The sequence below is a fragment of the Artemia sp. Qi Xiang Cuo genome, chromosome 18 (assembly GCF_049724085.1).
Source record: "Artemia sp. Qi Xiang Cuo chromosome 18, ASM4972408v1, whole genome shotgun sequence".
NCBI lineage: Eukaryota > Metazoa > Arthropoda > Branchiopoda > Anostraca > Artemiidae > Artemia > Artemia sp. Qi Xiang Cuo.
This window is the reverse complement of record NC_142811.1, coordinates 30393035-30416063: the sequence shown is the minus strand read 5'-3', so window position 1 is coordinate 30416063 and position 23029 is coordinate 30393035. Positions and strand designations below refer to the sequence as shown.

At 35.8% G+C, this 23029-nt stretch overlaps 1 protein-coding gene across 8 annotated transcripts in view; it reads right to left on the bottom strand.

Moving 5' to 3' along the window:
- Positions 1–2695: 2695 nt before the first annotated feature.
- LOC148941400 (glycoprotein-N-acetylgalactosamine 3-beta-galactosyltransferase 1-like) overlaps positions 2696–23029 on the bottom strand; it is an 880586-nt gene continuing 860252 nt past the window's right edge. For 5 of the 8 annotated variants that reach the window (XM_089104530.1, XM_089104531.1, XM_089104534.1 and 2 more), the window contains 4 exons: positions 15673–15827; positions 12387–12512; positions 6209–6323; positions 2696–3454 (listed from right to left, as the gene is read on the bottom strand). In XM_089104530.1, the coding sequence (XP_088960656.1) occupies positions 3390–3454; positions 6209–6323; positions 12387–12512; positions 15673–15827 (461 nt within the window). In that variant the 3' untranslated portion in view covers positions 2696–3389. The remainder of the gene's footprint in view (positions 3455–6208; positions 6324–12386; positions 12513–15672; positions 15828–23029) is intronic. The other 3 variants (XM_089104532.1, XM_089104533.1, XM_089104529.1) reach the window with 1 other exon arrangement.

Here is a 23029-nt window from a genome sequence, read left to right as displayed (position 1 = left end):
CTCAATTAGTGACGAGGAAAGTCTTAAAGGGAAATGGGTAGAGCAGTTTGAGAGTGTGTTAAACCGTGATAGAGTTATAAGTAAGGACATAGAACAGTATGAGGAAGTTTGTGACTGTTTGGAAGTGAATGAAGATTTGTTTTGTGAAGAAAAGTAAGAGACAGGGCTGAAAGGGTTAAAAAATAATAAGGTCTTGGGTGCTGATACTCATGTAAACGAATTTGTGAAATATGGTGGTCACAAAGTTAGAAAGAAATTTTTGAAGACTACGAATATGATTTTTAAAAAGGGATATATATATATATATATATATATATATATATATATATATATATATATATATATATATATATATATATATATATATATATATATATATATATATATATATATATATATATATATATATATATATATATATATATATATATATATACTATATATATATATATAAATTTTAGTGATTTTAAGAAAATTTTAATAAAACCCCTTTACAAGAAAGCTGATGAGAGTGATTGCGGTAAATTAGGAAGTATTAGCTTTGTTTCTGTAGGAGGCAAATAATCCAACATAGTGATGCTTTTTGGACTTAGAAATGCTGTTGATAAAGTTCTAAGAGCAGAACAGTGTGGTTTCAGGAATGGAAGAGGGTGTGTCGACCGAATCTTCACTCTTAGATTAATAGTTAAGAATGCCTGAATCATCAGACTGCTTTATTTATCAGTTGTATAGATTACGAACGGTATAACAAAAGCTATTGGAGAGCTCTGAATCAGTTGGGAAGGTAATACTCCTTGACTTAGATTATGCAGATGATTTTAGTGTCTTAGATAAAAAGTTAGCAAAATGAATGATTTTCTGGAGGTTTTGGCAGTTCAGGGTGCCAGAATAGGGTTGACAATAAATGTTAAAAAGGATTGATTGCTTAGACAAGGAATAAATGAAGGTGAAGAGGTAATGTTGGGTAACGAGCAGATAAATTACCTGGGTATAATTATTAGTAAAGATAGTTGATGCAGTGAAGATGTAAAAAGTAGAATAGCCTAGGCCCAGCATCTTTTTCCTGAGGGGAAAAAGTTCGAAGAATAGGAAGATAAATCTGCGAATCAAGACTAGAATATGGATGGGTAATTTACATAAATTAGACCCATTGTTCCTGGGACTTTGAGGGTGATGTCGACTCTTGAAAGCTACTTATCTAACCTTTGAACGTTTCTGAACAAGTGGGGTATGTGCAATTTTGATCTGATGACGTGGGATTTCAGGGGCTGTGTAGTAGAATATGTCACGGGAGGGAGACTGGTTGCCGTACAATCACTTATGACCATTGAAAAGGGCATTATAACTTCCAAGTGAATGAACCCCCTCTGAAGTTCCTACGATTATCGCTCACATACAAAACGGCGGAGGAAAAAGTCTTTTAGCCTTAGCCCTTTTCTGGCTCTTAGCCAGGTCCCTTTTTATGGTGAACCAACATTTTTTCCTATTTTTTATCCTGCATTGGGGACCTTAACCCAATGACTTAGAAAGGAAGTTTCAAGTCGGTCGGGAGAAAAGTTTTTAGACCATTTTTCGGCCCCAATTTGTTTAGGGGGAGGGGTCTGACCTTTCTCAGAGACAATTTTTTGTGCACTCGATTCCTCTTGGCCCAACGAGTTATGACTGTGTCTTAAACTGATCAGGGACAGATAGTTTTTCACCTTTTTGCGGGCCCCTTTTCACAGCGAAATGCTTTTGATCCAGAGAAAATTCCTGGAATTTTCAGGGCAATCACACGCCCAAGATAAAACAAGCACCCCCTTCTCTTCTGCGTACAATTGGCAAATGTAACTTTTGGACTTTTCATCTGTACTAAGCATAGTGGCCGTATCAAAAATTTGACCAGATATAAGAATCGAAAGTCTCTATAAAAAAAACCCATAAAAATCACTTAAATTGCAGCAGTGATTTGCGATTTCTTAGCGTAGGGAACATAGCATTGTGTACACATTTGATTTGCCTTAAGAGGTCATGAGGGGACTAGGGAGCTAAAAAGGGCACAGGAGTGGAAAGGTTGTCCTCCAATTACTTTCGACTCTTATAAAAAGTGCCAGAAATTTTAATTTCCGATCGAATGAGCCCGCTCCCAAGCGCATATGACCATCTCGTCCATACGAAGTGGCCTGGGGAAAAAAATTACTGCATTGAAGGCACATGGCTCTTCACTTATGCAGTCCTGCCTCTGATAACCCCTATCGGTCATACATTTGGCATAACTTACAGCTCTAACCTTATGAACTGTGGGGTCTTGTCATCCTTCGAGGTATATTGCTTAGACCTTTCGACTTTTCTGAGATTAACAGAAGGTTACATAGGCCGGATAGCAAAAAAGGGGTCGGATGGGAGCTGGTCACCTCCAATCCCTGTCGACCCTGAAAAGGGATAAAACTGCTGGAATTTTAATTTTCGATCAGTTTTTCCCCCTACCACGCTTTGACGAGCACCACTTCCATCCGAAGTGGTTAGAGAAAGGTAATAATACATCAGAGGCATATGGCACATGGATTAAGAAATATGCGACACTAACATAAAGCCCAAGATAAGTTGTCCATCGGAAGAATTTATGGAACCTTCAATAGCTCTGCACTTAAGCTCTAATGGTGTCCTTTACACATTTTCTCAGGAAATGAAATAGGAAAAAGCCTTATCAAACAACTGACGAGGAATACTTTAATTTAAAAGCTATAAAGGTATAGAAATAACATATCAAATGATCAGTAGCTTAATAATACAACCTAATTAACACAATTTGAATGTATGAGAGTCAGGAGCGTCCCGAGCCTCATTTGATGGGGGGGGGGCGATCTTCATAAATTTCACCGAATTGCTACCTGATTTATGCCGAATTTTCTGCAAAAATCAGGAATTTTGCTAAATTTCTGGAAATTTTACAAAATTTCTGCCGAATTGTTTGCCTTCGGCGGAAATTCTATCGAATGCCAAAAAAGTTGGGGGCGGTGAGCCCCTCCACGTCCCCCCTCGGGACACCCCTGATGAGAGTTTGAACCTTCATATAACACATCTGTTGATTTGGCAACACTGGGATCCTATGACAAACAAGGGGAAAATGCAAATGAGTATCTAGGAATTGATTAAACTAATAGTTATACTTGAATTTTTTCTAACTTTTCTAGCCTTTAGAAAAATTTCATCCTCATAAGATTACACCCAAGAAGGTTTTGGGTTGCGAAACCAGAATCGGAAGTCAGGAATACACTAAGCAGTGTAAGTACACATAGAAGGCAAGGATAATCAAAATGATATAAGACGAACATTGACTTCAGTCTTCCATCAGCAAAAATCTTCTGTAGGTAAAACCTTTCAGGAATCTCTTTTCACTTTTTCGTCTGTCACTGGTGCGCCAGACCGGTTTTGTTCCTGTCATCTAACGTTTGATGTCCTCCCTTTTGATCACCTATAGGTTAATAAATAGGGTGAATATGGGTTAATCGTTTACATGAACGAATAAAAAAACAAAAGTGTATCTAATTCAGCGCCTTCTATTCAAAACTAAAAAAAATGTCTAGATTTTCTATTCAAATATTCCTCTACTACATAGGTACCCGCAGGAGGGGCCATGACCCCCTCCCCCCGGAAATCGGTGATTAATGTAATACGAGGAAACCAAAGAGAAGAGAGCAGGGAAAGACCATGAACATCTGTGTTGGCCCATGGTTGGCTGCCTGCCAATAGGTTTTGATCCTTAATAGGGATATTATGAGTTCTAATTTGTGACTGAACGCCCCTTTTCTAGTTTTCCACGAAAACTTTTTCTATATGATTTGGTTGGAGTAAAAAACAAAAACGAATTCTTTATAGTAATGAATGGTAAGTAAATAGCGACCAGTAACGAAAGCATAAGCTCCTAGATATTGATAACATCAAAGCAAAGCATCAGCTTTTTATTCCAAAGATGTATTTGTTTCGAGTTTTAAGTAAAAATTTCCGAAGTTATTTGTGCATAAAAAAGTTTGCATAATTATAGAATAAAATAAAAATAACTTAAAAAGGGGGCAATCTCTATAAAAATACGCCATCAAATTGAGCATTCCTGAGTACCCGTAAGCCGATGTCTGAAGCCACTATAAAGGAAACGTTTAATATGGTATTTTCTCCTGAGCGGGTACGTGTTTTTGTGTGTTCTATTTTTACAGCCTTTCTGAATAACGCCCAGCACTAGAAATTTAATTTGATTTTCTTAATCTTGTTTTCAATGCTTTACAAAGTAACGATTTTGAAATAGTTAAATATATCGGTTTTGATACCCATTTTCAGAAATATCGATAATTTTTAATAAGATCCACCCAACACTTTGACATTACTCAATAGGGTCTAGGCGTTCCCCCTGGAAAATCCCTCCATCGCAGAAAATTCCCACTGTGGAACCCCCCCCCCCCCACATTTTCCCCCTGAATAATTTCGAATGATCATTAGAAGGGAAGTTGTAAGTTCTACCCACCTGTTTAAGTCTTAGGCAATGCTATAGCGTTGCCTGTAGTAAAGAGCTGTAAGGGTTCTACGTATTATTCTTTATTTATTTTTTCCCAAAGGCACTTCATGGAATGGGTGGTCGTATAAACTTCGGAGTGGGCTCATTAAATCGGAAATCAAAAGTTCCGATCCCCTTTTAAGATCCAAAAGTGATCAGAGGGCACCAATCCCCCTCTCATGCGCTTATTCACTGTTGTTAGGGAGGGGGCAGATGCCTCAAAGGGTGAACTTTAATGCCAAAACATCCTAACTCTCATTGAGCCTTCAGGTAAATAGAGAATTAATTCTGAGGAAGGGGAGGGGGGAGAAAGATATTTATATTTAATCAATCTTGATTTCTTGGAATATTTTTGGTCTACGCTGTTTTTATGAGAGTAAAGAGTAACATTAAACCCCAAAATTAGCAAAATTTAGGCCGTTTAAAAGGAGGGCTGCCCTTTTCTCATCTCCAACCTCCCCCTTGTGGTTGTTGAAACTTTGGAGGATGGTAATTCGATTAGAAATTGAGTTATAGCTCTTTTTATAAGTCGGAAGTGACTGGAGACCAACCAGCTTCTGTCCTAAAACCATTTTTGATATCGGTCCTTTTATTACCTCTTAGGACATCTGATCGACATTTTGAGGTAACTTTTTGGTACTTTCTTTATGGCTTCTCAGTTTTGTGTGAAGGGGAATTCTCCATAGGAGGAAATTATTACCAAATCAAAGGTCACTATAAAACTAGGTTGTCAAAAGGACGTATCTGCAATATATCAGGAACGACTAAGAGTATTAAAATGAAACTTCCTGGGAATATTGAGGGGAGGGGTGAACTGAATTAAAATTTATTAAACAGTGAACCAGAGTCCATAGTAATCGAAATAAAATATTCTTAGAATAATCTATCAGTTGTAAAATAGTTGCTATTCGACTCTGAATCAAGAAAAGTAACTGTTATCCATGTTGATCTTAAAACCAAAATGTAACAATAAAAACAATTCTGTTCAAAATTCATATGATCGCTTAACGTACCTACGTCTTCACCTTAAATTACCAATAAGTTTAGGAAAGGGTAAAACTATCCTTGAAGCACAATTGAGCTTTAGGGTTTATTGTTATAAACCACGATTGGTATTTTAAGCAATCGGCTTGAAAAATCCTTCAGTTTAAACTCAGACAACAAATTATAAAAAGAAGTAGCAGCAGCGATGTTGTTCCATTAAGTGTTTGACTTAATAATTCCGTTTTTTTTTTTTTAATGAAAAAGGTTTTTTAAGATAATAATCATTTTAAGTAAAACGCAGCATTATATATGAAGTAAGAGGACGATTACTACGAAGTGCGAAAAATTATGAGGGAATATAATAGAACTAATGATTCGATGATAAACCTAGGATTTGATTAAATCGATGGTTTATCTTGCTGATGAGGACTTGCTCATCAAGACTGTGCATATATGGTTGAAATCAATCTATTGCTTTTACCTCCTATTTTTTCTTCCTACCTATTCTTAAAATTTTTGCATACAAGTATAACATTAAACACAATTTAATTTTTTGCAAAACTGTTTAGATGAATGCGGTTCGACTTTTGAAGGCTGAATTAGTGATAGAAAAGTTTAGAAGAGGTGACTGTATCATGGGTAGTCTATTAAATTTGGTGTTGCCACCAAAAAAACAGTAAAGTCACTGCATCTTACCTATTTTCTTGGTATTCTTTTTTTCAAGTTCTTTTGCTTTGATACGCTCTGCTCTTATCCCAATCCATGGTGGCTCTTTTCCTTCTGGGTCAGGTGGAGGTGGAGCCGTCCAGTCCTAAAATACCATTCCGTCTTATTTACACATAGACACAAGGCATGTAATATATATATATATATATATATATATATATATATATATATATATATATATATATATATATATATATAAGTATGTATTTATTTATTCTATTATTCATAAACTGGCTAGCAGGAAAAGACTAACTGCCAATTTGTCCTAGATATAAATGACATTTTTGTTACGATATTTGCTCCTGACATTTGTTATAGACAAATAAATGATGCAAGTGAAGTTAAACAGCGTATAATATATAACGAAGCTTTATGAAAATTAAATAAAAAAAAACAAGTTTTTTAAACTGAAAGTAAGGAGTGACATTAAAAGTTAAAACGAACAGAAATTATTCCAAATATGAAAAGGGCTGTCCCCTCCTCGACGCCTCGCTCTTTACGCTAAAGTTTGACTCTGTCTCACAACTATATTTTTTAAAACAATAAAAAACTTTAGCGTAAAGAGCGAGGAATTGAGGAGGGGACAGCCCCTTTCATATACGGAATAATTTCTGTTCGTTTTAAGTTTTAATGTCGCTCCTTACTATCAGTTTAAAAAACTTGTTTTTTTTATTTAATTTTCGATCGTTTTTTAGTTAATGCAGCTTTTATTTTGGCTCACCGTCATTGAATACGTAAAAAAAATTTGCATAAAATTTTTACTTTTCTTTTGCTAAATAGCTGTCTCTAAATTTGCTTCTGAAGTAATTTACAAATTAACTTACGTATATTTATTACTAATAAAAACGTTCGTAAATATAATTAAACATGTTTCGAGAAAGCCATTTAACCAAATAAAAGTAAAATTAATATTCAAATTTTGTTTTAATTATTCATGTACGGTGAGCCAAAATCAAAACCTGCATTAATTCAAAAACGTTCAAAACTTAAATAAAAAAAAAAACAAGTTTTTTTAACTGAAAGTAAGGAACAACGTTAAAACTTAAAACGAACAGAAATTATTCCGTATATTAGAGGGGCTGTCCCCTCCTCAACGCCTCGCTCTTTACGCTAAAGTTTGACTCTGTCTCCAACTCTATTTTTTTTAAACAATAAAAAACTTTAGGGTAAAGAGCGAGGCGTTGAGGAGGGGACAGCCCCTTTCATATACGGAATAATTTCTGTTCGTTTTAAGTTTTAACGTCGTTCCTTACTTTCAGTTAAAAAAAACTTGTTTTTTTATTTAAATGAAAGGGGCTGTCCCCTCCTCAACGCCTCGCTGTTTACGCTAAAGTTTTTCATTGTTTAAAAAAAATAGAGTTGTGAGAAAGTCAAACTTTAGCGTGAAGAGCGAGGCGTTGAGGTAAAGTTCATTGGGTAACAATGGGTAAAGTTCATAACTTTCAGCCCTCCCCCCAGGGACTTCGGGGGATTAAATAATCCTAAAAGACGTAGTTATCATATTTTCGACCCTGCTGAACAAAATGGCTATCTCAAAATTTTGATCGGCTGACTTTGGGAAAAAAAATGAGCGTGGGAGGGGCCTAATTGCCCTAGTTTTTTTTAGTCACTTAAAAAGGGCACTAGAACATTAAATTTCCGTTCCAATGAGCCCTCCCACGATATTCTAGGATCACTGGCTCGATACGATCACCCCTGGCAAAAAAACAAAACAAATAAACACGCATCCGTGATCTTTCTTCTGGCAAAAAATGCAAAATTCCACATTTTTGTAGATAGGAGCTTGAAACCTCTACAGTAGGGTTCTCTGATACGCTGAATATGATGATGTGATTTTCATTAAGGTTTGGTTACTTTTAGGGGGTGTTTCCCCCTTTTTTCGAAAATCAGCCAAATTTTCTCAGGCGCTTAACTTTTGATGGGTAAGATTAAACTTCATGAAACTTATATATTTGAAATCAGAATTAAAATTTTATTCTTTTGATGTATCTATTGGTACCAAAATTCCGTTTTTTAGAGTTCCGGTTACCATTGAGCCGGGTCGCTCCTTACTTACAGTTGGTTACCACGAACTGTTTGATACAGAATCAATCTTGCGAATGAGCCATTTGAGTGACTTGAAGGTACTGATGGAGTTAGTGAGAAATTTGGCAGAGAGTATAAAGAATTAATTCAGATTCTACATGACAGTCTAGAACTGAAACAATTGAGTAAACGTCTTTGTGTTGCAAAGAATTCACGGGTATTGGAAGTTCTGCTTAAATTGATGGATAAAAGACATGCGCTTTATGAAAAGTCTGTTAAGAGTGGATCCCAGTTATATATATTATTATTATTATTAATATTATTATTTATTTCTAACCCACACTGTACAGAGGTACAATACGTGGAGTGTCACGAGGAAAAACACAAAAAATACAACACAAATCAATATAGAAACCAAAGATTACCAGTTACAGAGTAACACATAAAAAATTTAAAAGAAACTAAAACAAAAGAGGAATAACATGAAAGGAGGGGGGAAAGAAGAAGAGAGAAAAAAACTCACAACTTGCAGAATCTGATAAGCAGTAATATGCAGAAATATGGACACAAGCTATCATTATTATTATCATTATTTGATTTTCACTGTTTACAATACTGAAAAATGTAGAGTGACCAAACAGAGAAAAACAACTAAACAAATAAAAGAAAAATAATTTACGACTGAAAAAACCTGATAAGGTGATGGTGCGGAGAAAAACGGATACAAGCAGTATTTGAAAGTTTTCTCTGTAGTGCTTCCAGTTTTTCAGTAATATTAAGAACAAGAAATTTATTAATAATTACCCGGTTTTTTGGTCCAAGGTGGAAGAAACAACAAAAATTGACAAAATCTAAAATAATTAGGCTAATCCGGATTCTTTTTAACTCATTTTTCTTAAGAAGGAGAAAAACTCCAGAAGCAAAAAGAATTGAATGGTCACAAAAAGTTGAGTAGAGTTTGGCCAACGCGAGTTTATTAAATTTACCTCTATTCGCAACAATCTTAGCATACCTTAATTTAATTTTCATATTAATATCTGAGACTGTGCGCTGGCGCAAACTCGGAAGACTATTAGTAATAGAAATACCGAGCCATCAAAGAGAATCTACGAGAGGGATAGTAAAGCCACTACAGTGAAGGGAAGTACTAGAAATGTTACTAAGAGAAAGAAATTTACATTTATCTACATTAAGAGAAAGGCCTATGTCTGAAAAAGAAGTGGCAACACAAGAAACCATGTTAGATAAACCAGTTTTTGTACTGCTTATAAGAAGCAGATCATTAGCGTAAGCCAGGTATGAAACATCAGAAAAACCGGAGAGATAGGTAGTCGATATCTTTGCCAGAACTCCTGAAATACATAAATTAAATAGGGTCGGAGATAAAACTCCACCTTGCCTTAAACCTCTTTTTAGTTTCATAATAGAAACTGGCACAGATTTCAGCCGAAGAAAAGAATTAGAGTACCAGTACCGAAGAAGCAAAATAACCGATAGATTGACACCGCAACCACGAAGAGCAGAAAAAAGCTGACTATGACATACACTTTCAAAAGCTTTTGATAGATCTAAAATACAAAGATATATGCTCCTTCCCTTAGAAGAATTTTCAAGGAGCAAAGAAGATAGTACACAATGTGCGTGTTGACAACCTACTCCGGGCTTAAATTCAACTGGTTATCTCTCTCAAGCATATTATTAGTCACAAAAGGTAGTAATACATGCTCAAGAACTTTACTAAAAGTGCAGAGACAGAAATAGGTCGGTAAGAAGAGCAAATTAAAGGAGAATTTCCCTTCTTTAAAATTGAAGAAAAAATACCCCACAAAAAACTCTCTGGAACACTAGAAGTACAAATACACATCCGGAGAAGTAGGTGTATATGCTTAATAAGGGGGGAGCAATCTAATAAAAGGTGATATCTAGATATACCATCATTATCAACATTATCTGATTTAAGTTTCTTAATTGCTTCAACTACGGATGAAAAGAAATGGGAACACAAAGACGCTGAGATAGAGGGGTACTAAAAATAGCAGAAAGAGAATGAGTATACAAAGAATGCACACGGTAATTTACATTAGAAAAAATAGACGAGTAATGGCCATGCCAAGCAGATGCAGGAAGACAGTCACTACTTGGCACATCGCTTCTAATCGACTCAGAATTAATAACTTTTCGCCATTCTCTCTTTGACACTGGCAAATCCATACCACGATAACGCATTGCCTTAAGATATTTTTTATATTCACTGCACGTATTACGCTTGAGGTCAGATACAATTCCACAAGGTGGTCTATCATATTCATTCCAGACTTTTAACCAAAACTTAGCTTTATTTTTCAAAGTTTTTAAATTAGGATCTAAAGACCAAATAGGTTTTTGCGTACCACATCTAACACGTTGTAGCGGCACTGCAACTGCCTCGACATCTTTTAGACATTTAATTATTTGATTATAATAGTAATCCAGATCCTTTTTGCAATTCACTTGTATAGAGCTCTGAAGCAGATGATAGGGAACTCGTATAGCAGACAGCAGGCTTGTTAGTGTAAACGCAGAGACAAGAACATCAGCTTTCTTCCGATTACTTTTTTCAAACCATTTTGAAGACCGGGGTACTTTACAAATACTTGCAGGGTTTAAATTCAGCGTAAAGAGTGTGTTCCGTAGTGTGATGGAATTTAGTGATTAGTCTGTGTGAGATTGATCAAAAAAAAAAAATCTGACGGAAGTAAATAGCGAAGATGAAACTTAAAATAAACAAAAATTGTTGCTTCACAGTTCATTTAAAATATATCTGTAATATTGGTTCAAATAAACTGACTCATAATATTCCCCTAAATTTTTAGAATTCCGAAGAACTAGTGCTTTGCTGAAAACTGATTTTACTTAAGAGCAAATTTTGTTTTGAAATTTTTGAGCGAATAAAAATTATATATTAAAATTTTCTGATTTCATGTACAGTGGAAGACCATTGAAATCTTTACAAATTAGTATTTTAATTATTCCAGATTATTTATTTTCTGCTTCTGATCGTGTTTGGTTGCGTCAATTTTTGTGTTTTCAGAAATAAACTAGTTTTTCCAAATTCTGCAGGTTTAGGGAAATATTACGATTCAGTCTATTTGAACCAATATTGTAGACGTTTGTTGTGTAAACTACAAAATAATTATTTTTGTTTGATTTAAGTTCCATCGGCGCTTTTTAACCCACTTTCGCCGATGTCAGGGAAAGCATGCCCTTTCCCACATGTCAGCCCCCCCCCCCCCGAAAAAACTTCTTGAAGGTAAGCACTGTGTGAAATTCTAAATCTTGCCTCCAGGACAGACTTCTCTTCGTGTTTAAAGTCTGGAGCTGTTTCAATTGATGGAAGATCAGGGGCTACTAGAGTCAAATCTTCATGACGTCTAGTCCTGGCCCAAGCACTGGAGGAATGTAGCTACTTTTCTGGTTCCTGATCTTGCAACAGGGACAAACCACCTTTGATGTTCTTGCGCTCACGACGGTCCCCCTTTCCTATTCCTGTGTCTTGCGTCGGTTCAATTGTACGTGGGCCAAGTTTTACTGGGTTGAATTTTACTTGGCTGAATTTTTTCAGATTGAATTTCACGTTGGTTTGCTTTGAGCGTTGATTCTTGGGTGAACCTACATTAACTTTAAAATTTAATGCAGCGAAATCGTCCAAAACTTTACTTCCACTCTATGGCTTAACAAATCTTTGACTTATCTAACTGAACTAAATCAGTTTTAATGTAGGGGTCCAATAAGGAGGAATTTATTCCATTGGGGTCCCAAAACAAAAACTCGAGAGGTATACGAATGAGGACACTGTGGGGGGAGTCGTAAATATCTTGGAGTCTGTACGTGCCTGAATCTGGTGGAAGTTGCTGCAATTTTTAGACTACTATAGATGATCTCTCAAAATAGCTGTAGATGGAAGACTACAATGGTTTGGTTTCTGAACCAATTCCTCTCTAGTGGTCCATTTTTATTTGAAGATAACATTTTTCAAATGATATATGTATTCCCCAGATCGTTTGACTGTTTTTGCTACTCATAGCATGCTCTACTTAAATATGCCGAAATTTTACAAAATGTGTTTTTTTTTTTCGTAACTTACTTCAGGAAAGATAGGGGGACTGGTTCCATGTATCCGGACTTGGTAGAGCAAATAGTTGTAGATGTACATTTCATTTGGCGAAACATAATGGAATGAAATAACTGTGTCTGAACAGCAACCTTCACCCTGAAATGTAAGGAAAAAAATACCTTAATAAGCAGCCTCAGAATCAATATTGAAATTAAGTTGTAACCATGAACTGTCTGCTGACTATAACTATATCTTTGTGATCGACACGTAACCCAGTCACTAAACGAAGTAAACAAGATTCTACGGCTTTTCCGGAGCCAATAACTAATACAGACTAAAACTAAAAAACTATAACTAATAATAACTAAAACTAGAATGAAGAAGCATAGAGTCCACGTCAAGCAGAAAATATTGACAAAGATGGGAAGAAAACTGACTGTGGGTAATCTATTCATAAAATTCGGAACGTTTATTCATTTCTCTCGTTCTAAAAAAAAAAAAAATCCATTTTGTGGTTTTCTTAAACGCTTAGGCAGATACAAGATTTTGACAGAGTAAAACAAAATAGTGCCTTCACTAGCCGCTTTGAATTTTCTACAGTTTTGCTAAACACCACAAAGAGTCTTACCTCTTTATAAAATGTAAAACCTTTGTAAATTAGACTTGTGGTCACAAATTTGTAATTTAGATATAATCGTTATTACGGTTGTAGAAGCTCAAAACTAATAAATGTTAAAGATTAACTATTTATTCTCACTTAATTCAACTCAAAAAATGTAAACAACCCTCTGGACAAGAACAGTGACAGGATTCTTTTTTTCGTCAGTAATCTTTTATATCCCACTTGAATCTTGATCCCACGTTTAACTCCCTATGATGAAATAATATGGATATGCATTCGACGTGCAGTCTTACCACGTCTTTTTAACCTAATTGTCTTATGCTTATTTTATTTTTCTCTTAATCAGAAAACTACAGAAAAGAATTGCCATGAAGTTACATATACGTGTTGACTACGTATAATCAAAACATCTGCATCTTTGAAATTTCCAGTTTGGTGACGTTATCACAAATGATTTGAAAGTTAAAGTTCACCTATAATATTTTTAACTTGAAACAGATTGTGGACGCAGCTACCATTTCAGCCTACGCCTATCTCATGCGGCTCAAGTTAAACAATTCCTTACAATTATAAGAACCATTGATATATTCTAACTTGCTCATGCCTCTACAGTTCTGGCTCCAGGATATCTGTAGAAAATATTAAGCCCAATACGCCCAATAATATATTCCAATAAGCCCCAAAAATGGAGCAGCAAAATTAGAAATGTATGTTGAAGACCTCGTCAATAACTAATCTATCTCCACGGGCTCCCAAATAAGACTGCCAATGATTTGAACTTTTATGTCGCCTCCTTCGTACAAAGTCCCTTTCATTGGCTCAAGTCAAACCATTTCTGCCTTTTGCGTTATAAATAAAGCCCAAAATCTTAGAAGATGAAGCATTAGACCTTTGGATATCCCAATGGTTTATACAAAGCCTTTTGAAACGAAATTGCTTAACCTTTAGTAAATGTTTTCGATTAAAGTAGAAGACCTTTGAAAATTCAAAGTTCTTTGAAACATGGTTTTATAACAGCTATCCCAAACAAATCTACTTTTCTCAATGTCGCCAACGTGTGCCTTGTATTCCGGTTTTTCCGAACTGTACCAAGACCATCTTTGCGACTGACTGAAAGTTAAAGTTAGCCTACACATTGATGTCTGCTTATTTCTTAATTTAAAACAAACTTCCACCATCCGCTATCTTGTTCACTTAGTACTTATGATCTCAATTTGTCAAGAAATGCAAAATATTTGACTAAACATGGTCTTAGTTGACTTGGTCGACCGGAATATCCTGATGCAGTTATTATGGGAAAACTTTGAATTTGACCCTCTCTTAGTAAATATTGTAGTATCCTTCCTCGCGAATAGATCACAAGCTAAAATACAGAATACATTTTCTGATTCTCTCCTTGTCTACTGTGGAATTCCTCAAGGAACTTTGTTGGAGCCAATTTTGCTCCTATTAATTGTTAGTAAAATTTTTAATGAGTTATTTTAAACATGGAAACATGTAGATGACTTGTCTATCCTCGAACTATATCATAGAAATATTAATTGTGACCCCCTTGAAATTCTAGCTCATAATTAAGATGTGGCCAAGAATCTAAACATGAAAGTAAATACTTTTTAATCAAATATCTTGGCTCTAAACTTCCTTCACTCCTGTATTTAGACATTATCCCACACAAAATCTGGGTTAAATATGTCAAAATCCTTGATGTCACTGCTCTAAATAATTTTAAGTGGAATATGGGTCTTTCTAATATCATCAAACAAGCATATGTATTGCTCTCCTTGTTTAAACTTCTAAATAAACATTATTATCCAAGGATGCACTCCCTACATGATTAATACATGAAAATAAATGAAAATTTTGTTAGTTTAGAAGCTTTTGCTTTGGATTGTTTAAAAAGAGCTAAGACTCCATAATCCTTTTTCCTTAAAGTCGCGTTCCATCTTACCTTAAAAGACCGTCTTTCCCCTAAGTCTCCTCAGCTGTTAAAACTTACTCGTCGATCCACATTGGTATTGAGAGATTTTGAAGAGGTTTCTTTTTTCTTTATCACGGAGCATCTTAACATATTCTTGGATTTTCACGGCAGCTTACTTGACTTCCTATCCCGACAGCACTCAAATTAATTTTTTGTTTTAATTTCGTTTACTGTCAGCTCTTGTATCGAAATTTGTTTTCAACTTGTTTCTTTTATTTTCCTCCGTTGTGACACAGTTTAAGCTCTAGTTGTTTTACATTTCAAGTTGTGAGCACTTTTTCTCTCCAAGACCTTTTTTTTAGTTATCTTTCATTTTTTACTGTTTTCCTTGTCGTTAGTTATTTTTGGCTCGAGTTATATCCCTGAGTCACGCTTCAATAGTAACATTATTTGATATGAAATGCGAACACGGTTTTTTTATGTATTTTTTTTTAAGCCTGTGACAGTCATTGATCAATAGAGTAATGTCTTCTGCTTATCGTTATATCTGGGGTGTTAACCATTTATGGTAAAGATAAATCAGACCGGAAAATATGTGGTGCCAAGTGGAACGGGGCTTAAGCACAAATACATACTGGTCAATATAGTGATGCGGGACAATTAGGTTTAAATACACAAAAAGCTTTAAATGACCACTTGGCCACTAGCTTTCTGCAAACACCAAATTGTAACAGACCCCCAAACTACACCCGTTTTACTTTAGAAACAATTTTTACCTTATGTGCTTTGTAGTAGATATTTCTGTAGTACCAATGATCACTAATGGTGCCCGGCACTATATGAAACGCTGGGCTAAACGGTAAAAATCTTTCTTTTCCCTTTTCGTCTCTTGAGTCTTTCAGGGTTACTCCAACCTTGTTCAGACATGAAGCTATAAAATTTAAAAAGACAAAATAAAAGGAAAGCAGACATAATAGACAAAACTGCTGATTAAGACTCTGAAAAAAATCGCACTAATAAAAGCCCAAATATTTCCGTTTACTTCGATTATCCGAAGTTTTATTTTTTTCTGTGATATTAGAATCTAAAAAGCTCTGGTTTTGGTTTTTTTAATTAATGGTAGGCTATCGTAAATATCCTTTAAACTACGATCTTCCTCGTTGCTTTTTATACATTGTTTATGTTATCTTTTTTTTATCCGCGTGATTTCTCTAAAACTTTATAACGGTCGAACGCACTTATCAATTATTTTTGTTTGACCAAATTTTATTTTATAGTGCAAAAGATCAAATAACTGCTAAACAGCAGCTGAATAAGGACATCTGGTTCTTATCCTACACTTTGGGTAGGAATTTGCTGCTGTTTTATGTTGCCAAAGCTTGACTTCTGAATTCCGGCCATGGCAATTTCTGTGCAGACCATCTTTTCCAATATTTAGTAAAGATTCTGCAGTCAGTTGAGGTTTAAAAGTTGATTTAATATTTTATCTGGGTATTCTCAAAATGAGGCCCCAGAAAGGTCCCAAAAAATGTTTTTTTTAATCGGTTTATTACTTTAAGCTCTCTGGTCCTAGAAACCCCAATGCACAAAAAGAAATTCAAAAGAAACTTTGCTTTCCCCGAAAACGAGACCTGAAAAATTTCAGAATAATTTTTTATTTTCGAGCCCCTCAAATATGGGGCCCGAAAGTAGTCTAAAATCTCTTTCCCATATTCACTTGAATATTTCGTTGGATAGGCTTAGGATAAGCGGACCACACATTTTTGTTTGAAGGGGAAGGGTATAAGGGTGATAGTGCTAGGATTCCCAGAAATGAGCTAAAACGTTGCATCTCTTTATAAATTTCAAACTTAAAACCGTAAATCCCCTGGCCAAGAGGCACGTACAATAAGAAAAATTTAATTTGAGGGCAATGTCTTCCCAAAAACGGGGCCTAAAATGGGCTGAAACCTTTTTTTAGATCGGCTCACTCATTATTTCCTTAAATCACTGGAAAACCCGATCTCACTGCAAAAGGACGCTTGAAACCGACACCCGTGGGTTCATCAACCAAGAGAATCTTCATTAACAATAAGTTAGGGGTGAAGACCCCAAAGCTGGAGCCAGAAACTTTTTATTAAATTGCTTGAAACTTTTATCTGCAAGTCTTTGTGCCAAGGGAGTCGAATTCAAAAAAATAAAAAAATAAAAATAAAAAAAAGTGATTCGGCTGAAAATGGGCTTAAAAAGGGTTGACTAAATTATTTTTCTTCACTTTTTAAAATTTAAGAATGTGTCCTGACTAAGCGGGCCCTAATTTGCAAGAATTTAATTCAGGGGTACGGGTACCTCTCAAACTTGTGACCTAATAAAGATTTTTTTTTGCTGTATTGAAACTTTCAAGTAACATTACTTGGGCTAAGTTGACCATGTATTTTGTTTTGGAAGGAATTTTTGTTTTAGAGGGTCCAAAATTTTTTTTGTTCCTGTTCATTTTTAAACATTAAGGCGCAAGTAATTAGGCCAAGAGACCCCAATGAACAAGGAAGAAATAAAATAAAATTTCAGCTCCTCACAGAATTTGAGAGTATTCTCCCCCCCCCTCCCCCTCCTAAAAAGGGCCTGGAAAGGTTCTAAAGCTTTTTTTGATAAGCTCATAACCTACATCCCTAAATCATACGGCAAAAAGGACCCCAATACACATAAAAAGAAATCTTGATTCCCCGAAAATCAATAAAGGAATCAATTTCGAGCCTGAAAGACTTCAAACTTACATCTTTAAGTTTTGTTTCAAACGACTTTTGCGGAAGAAATAAAAATTAGGTTGTGGCACTGGCAACCAAAGACTTAGCCTAGGATTTTTTTTTTGATTTGGCTTGAAGCTTTTATATGACATTCCTTGGGCCAAGAAGAGCTCATTTCCAAAGAAAAGAAGAAATATCAGTTCAGCTGAAGATTGATAAGAAAACAAGCCCAAAAATTGTTTTCTTCTGAACAGACTGGAGCTAAAAACCGAAGTACCTGGGCCAAGTGGAACCTAATGTATAGAAAAATCTAGTTTAGGGGCAAGGCTCCCATTGTTTTTAAACTTTCAGTCTACGAGCTTGAGTTTGCTCTTTACTAGGTTGTGGCAGACACCGCAACCATGATGGGCCAAAAAAGGCAAAAAAAAAATTGTCGCTGTTGGAACCCTTGGTCCCAGTTTTGTCAGATAAATGTCCCTCCCAGATTCATTTCTTTCGGCCCCTTAATTATTTTCCTTCCTTAAGTAATAAATATTAGTTTTCCTATTATTTTTTTACGCCATTTTGGGTCCTCTTAACTGCGTACGTGTTTAATAGACCACGAGGGAAAAATTGCACAGTTAGGGAGATTGGCCAGTACATTAGTAAGTTCAAGGATTGGCTGGAAAGATTCGTTTACCACCCTCGTAACGCCTCTCGCAGCACGCGGTTAGCGGGCTGGGAGAATTTGTCCTTTTTAAGTTCAGTTCCTTTTATACAGCGTGAGTGTTAATGCAGTAAGACTTTTCTATGTACTCTTTTAACCTTTCAGCTTAGGTCGAAACTAAAGGGTTAATTAGAAAATCTTATCGGTAAACTTTGGCTTTAAATGTGGCCGTAGACCATCCGAGCACGTTAGTATACAGAACCGTTGGAGTAACCACGGAAATACCACTAATGTGGGATCAGCGAGGGATCTCCCCCTCCAGTAATTGGTATAGCAACTCTTTGCACCATTTTCGCCTTTAAAAGTGGTGACCCCGTAAGAAAATCCTCCAATAAGTGGTGGCAGCGAGTTAAGGTCCTATCAGTAAATCTGATAATTAAAAGAATTCCGCGCTTTCGAAGAGACAGGTTAATTTGGCCTAGACAGTAGCCTATAGTGGGTACATATATAAAAATAATAAAGAGAAAATTTTTATCTGAGCTGTGCCTAATCGAATAATAATAAGTACTAAAATTTAATAATCAAAAAATCACGCGAATAACTAACTTGTGAGATAAGGGAGGCTGAGCCACCCACAGATAATCGAAAAATTAAAAGGGAATAATTTTTCACGAAAGTATAAAAAGAAACATTGATAAAAGGATTTTCATTTGAGCGAAAGACGTTAAATAAACCTTAAAATAATGGCGGACAAACGAAGAATTCAGACAAGATCTACCGCGGTAAAACAAAAATCGGATTCAGACACACAATTATATGTGACACCTGTTGAAATACCCTAAGAAAAACACCATCAGATAAAACCATATATCACTCAACAGATGAAATAAACATTTCTGAGACATGTGAAGAGGATATCTTCAAACCAAAATCAGTAATAGAGCGATCCCCGGTACGAACCAGAGAAGAAGAGAAAAGTCTAAAGCAAGTACAGAAAGAATTACTCGCAGATAAAGAATTCCGAACAAAAGAAACAGTGGCGATAATACATGAGGAAAAATTATTACAAGAAAGAACGGGTATAACAAAACAAACTCACCCTTCGAAGAAGGTACAAAAATTAGGGGAGTTGCGGGGAGAAGAAAATATTATACAACGAGTAGACTCAGAAAACGAGTTAAGAGAATATAAAGACAGTGAGATTCAGAGTAGGCCAAGTACCAGGAGTAGTAGAAGTTCAATTTCCAGTAGGAGCTCGCGAAAGACTACTAAATTAGAGACAGCACAACAAATATTAAACTTCAAGAGAGATATAGAGCTAGCCAGAGAAAAAAGGAAGAGGCTGATTGGATAGCCTGAGAAAAAAGGAAGAGGCTGATAGGATAGCCAGAGAAAAAAAGGAAGAGGCTGATAGGATAGCCAGAGAAAAAAAAGGAGGAGGCAGACAGAGAAGAAAGAAAATACATAATGGAAATGATTGCAGGGAGAAATTACCAAGAGCCTCAGAAATCGTCTACAATAGAGATAATGCAAGCAGTAAACCTTCAATCAATGAAAGAAAATGAAGATATACATTTATACATATACAATTTTGAAAAAACGGCGGAATTAAGCGGATTACCGAGAGAAAATTGGGTGATAAGAATACAGCCCCTCCTTAACTACAAAGCACAACTTGCATATAAAGCATTACCAATGGAATACTCAAAAGATTTTGAAAGGCTAAAACAAGCCATTTTTGAAAAATTTCAAATTTGCCCCGAGCACTTTCAAAGAAGGTTTAGAAGCGAAAGAAAACGAGACAACGAAACATATAAAGAATTCGGGTACAAATTGAAAGACGTGTGTTTAAAATGGCTAGAGCTAGAAAATTATAGAATGTATGAAGACCCGGAAGAGATAAAAGAAAAATTGACGGAAGTGGTAAATAAACAGTAATGGAACAATTTTTAGAAAATACCCACAGAGAATTAAAAATATATTTGAAAGAAAAGAACCCAAAAATAAGCGAAGAAATGGCGGAAATGGCAAATAGGTGGACCGAAATAAGAGAGGAATTTGAGGAGACAGACATATTTCCATATAGAGATTATAAAAAAATAGGCACTATAACACAGTGCAAGGAAAACTAACTTGCTATAATTGTGGTACCACTGGGCATTTTGCAAGAAACTGCCCCAGTAAATATTATCAAAAACCACATAACACGACAGCCTGGACCATGACCCATAATAAGGAAAAAAATTACGCGTTTGCAGAGTCGCATAAAATATATGGAAAATTAAACGGGGAATTAGTTGAAATGGCAATTGATCCTTGGAGTGACCAAACCTATGTGTGAACTGGCCTAATTAATAGAACGGAGATAGACCATAAAAATTAGATTACAACATTATGTTCTTATGGAGACACGCATCCATGTTCGCCTGCTTGGGTAAGAATAGAAATTGAAAAGAAGGACGGTACGGTCCAGAGAACAACGATACAAGTAGACTTAGTACCTACATAAAAGTAGTACCTACACTAGCACTGGTTGTTTTAGTAGGAGGAGACTTTGGAGATATCGAAAATCTCCTGTCGTTAGAAGCGACTTCTTTAACAGAGGAAAAATTACAAAATTACACTACGACGGAAAAATATTCTACTTCGTTGACAAGGCGGGAAGGTGAACCGGCCCATAAAACAAATGGGAAGGCTGTGCCACCCTATCGGAAAAACGAAATACATGATACGCGTGTTCAAAATGTTAATAATCCACAAAAATGGGATGGGGAAGTACTAAGACTACATAATATTTAAAAAAAGACGCACAAAATTGATTTTTCAGAAACACTTGCAAATAATAGAAAACTTGAGAACAGTTTTAATGAATATGAGACGCTGACAAGTACAGGCCAAAATCAAACGCTGAGTGTACCAGAGAGAAATGAGACGAAATTTATTGTACGCGCTTTTTGTCGGAAAGTTCGAGAGATTTTAGTAGAATATGAAAAACCAAATGTCAGAGTTCAATTCCCATTTGATGATGAAATATTTGTTTCTACGGTAAGAATAAAAAAGACTAAAAGAGAGAAGAAAGACATTAAGCGGAACTACAATAAAGAAAGACAGTCGAAGATGGACACTAGAGTCCAATTCAGATTTCATGACGATTTATTTAATGTTACTACAAAACAAAAGAAAACTAAGAGAGAGAAAAGAGATATTAAACGGAGCTACAATGAAATTATTCAATCAAAGAAGGTGGACACTGGAGTCCAAATCAGATTTAACGATGATTTAGTATTTTGCGAGAATGACAAAATTGAGAAAAGTAGAGATGAAAAGAGGAGTGTAAAAAAGAGACATTTGGAGATTCAGCCTGCAGTGGCGAAAAACAAAAAAATGTTGGATGGGCTGTGCCTTGAAAACATGGATAATAAGGGGGGAAAAGAGGTCAAAGACCCATGGGGAATAAAACAATATGGTTACAAAATAGAGATGAATGACCTACAACGGGTTGGGGGAAAGTTGGGAGATATGGAATGTCGAGTCGGATTGCAAAGATTTGGAAACGAGTCTAAGATTAGTACTAACAACTCAAAAGAGGTGTCGATCAATAGTCAGAAGGAGGAAGACCTGGGGGAAGATCACCAGCGTGAAATCACGAAATATAGCCTTGTTCTCCAATGCGCAACCGGTCGGCAAGTTTTAATCCCTGTACAAAGGTTTTGCCTCTCCGATCTTGAGTCCTTGGGGGATACTCTCTCTCAGTCACTTCATACTTCACCCAGACCGTTGTCCAGCAACCCTATTCATAGCTGTTATTCTTCATGGGAATCGACAATTATTTCCAGCAATTTGTATTCAGTGGGAGATGTATCCAAATTCCACTTTCCATTAGCATCAACGTATATTCTTCAGTTAAATATCCCAGGGGAAGGAAACCAGAAAAAAGCGATTCATGGTTCGCACAGATTTTTACTTCATTTTCCTGAACCCTTATCGTTTTGACAAGCCTGTGTATTTTCGGCCTTAGACTATTTGAATTTATGCCAAGGGGCAATTTACTTTTTTATCGAGATTTAGGGTTGTTTCCACAGATGGAAATTAAGAGGCTAGTGCAGCCAATTTTTCACGATGGCTGGCATCACGATGGCTGGCAGAAATCGATTCTCTGCTCCTCTGAAATGTAAATTCGTGAGAGAGAGAATTTTTTTTTTTTAATTGTGCTGTGCACAATGAATTTCTAGAGTCCCGAGGAAGACATCCTACAATTGTTTCCAACAGAGGAGGAAGAGAAGCTACTGAAAAATGAGGAAAACTTCATAGTACCCCATACTACTCGGCAAGGCAGAAACCCTTGCAAGGCAGGAACTCTCAGGAAGAAATGGACATGGAAGACTAGAAGAAGATTAAATGTATGTCTAATATTTATTTTAATCTAATTTATTTTAATTTGAATGCGCTTGAATTTCCAGCCTATACAACGGGGATTCGGACAATTTATGTTATGAGAGAGGGGTTGGACCCGTTGGTTCCAGTGTTTTAGATAAATTTCCCTCCAAGATTCATCTCTTTGGGCCCCTTAATTATTGTTCTTCCTTAAGTAATAAATATTAATTTTCCTGTTATTTTTTGACGCCATTTTGGGTCCTCTTAACTGCGTATGTGTTTAATAGACCACGAGGGACAAATTGCGCAGTTAGGGAGATTGGCCAGTAGATTAGTAAGTCCAAGGATTCGCTGGAAAGATTCGTTTACCACCCTCGTAACCCCTCTCGC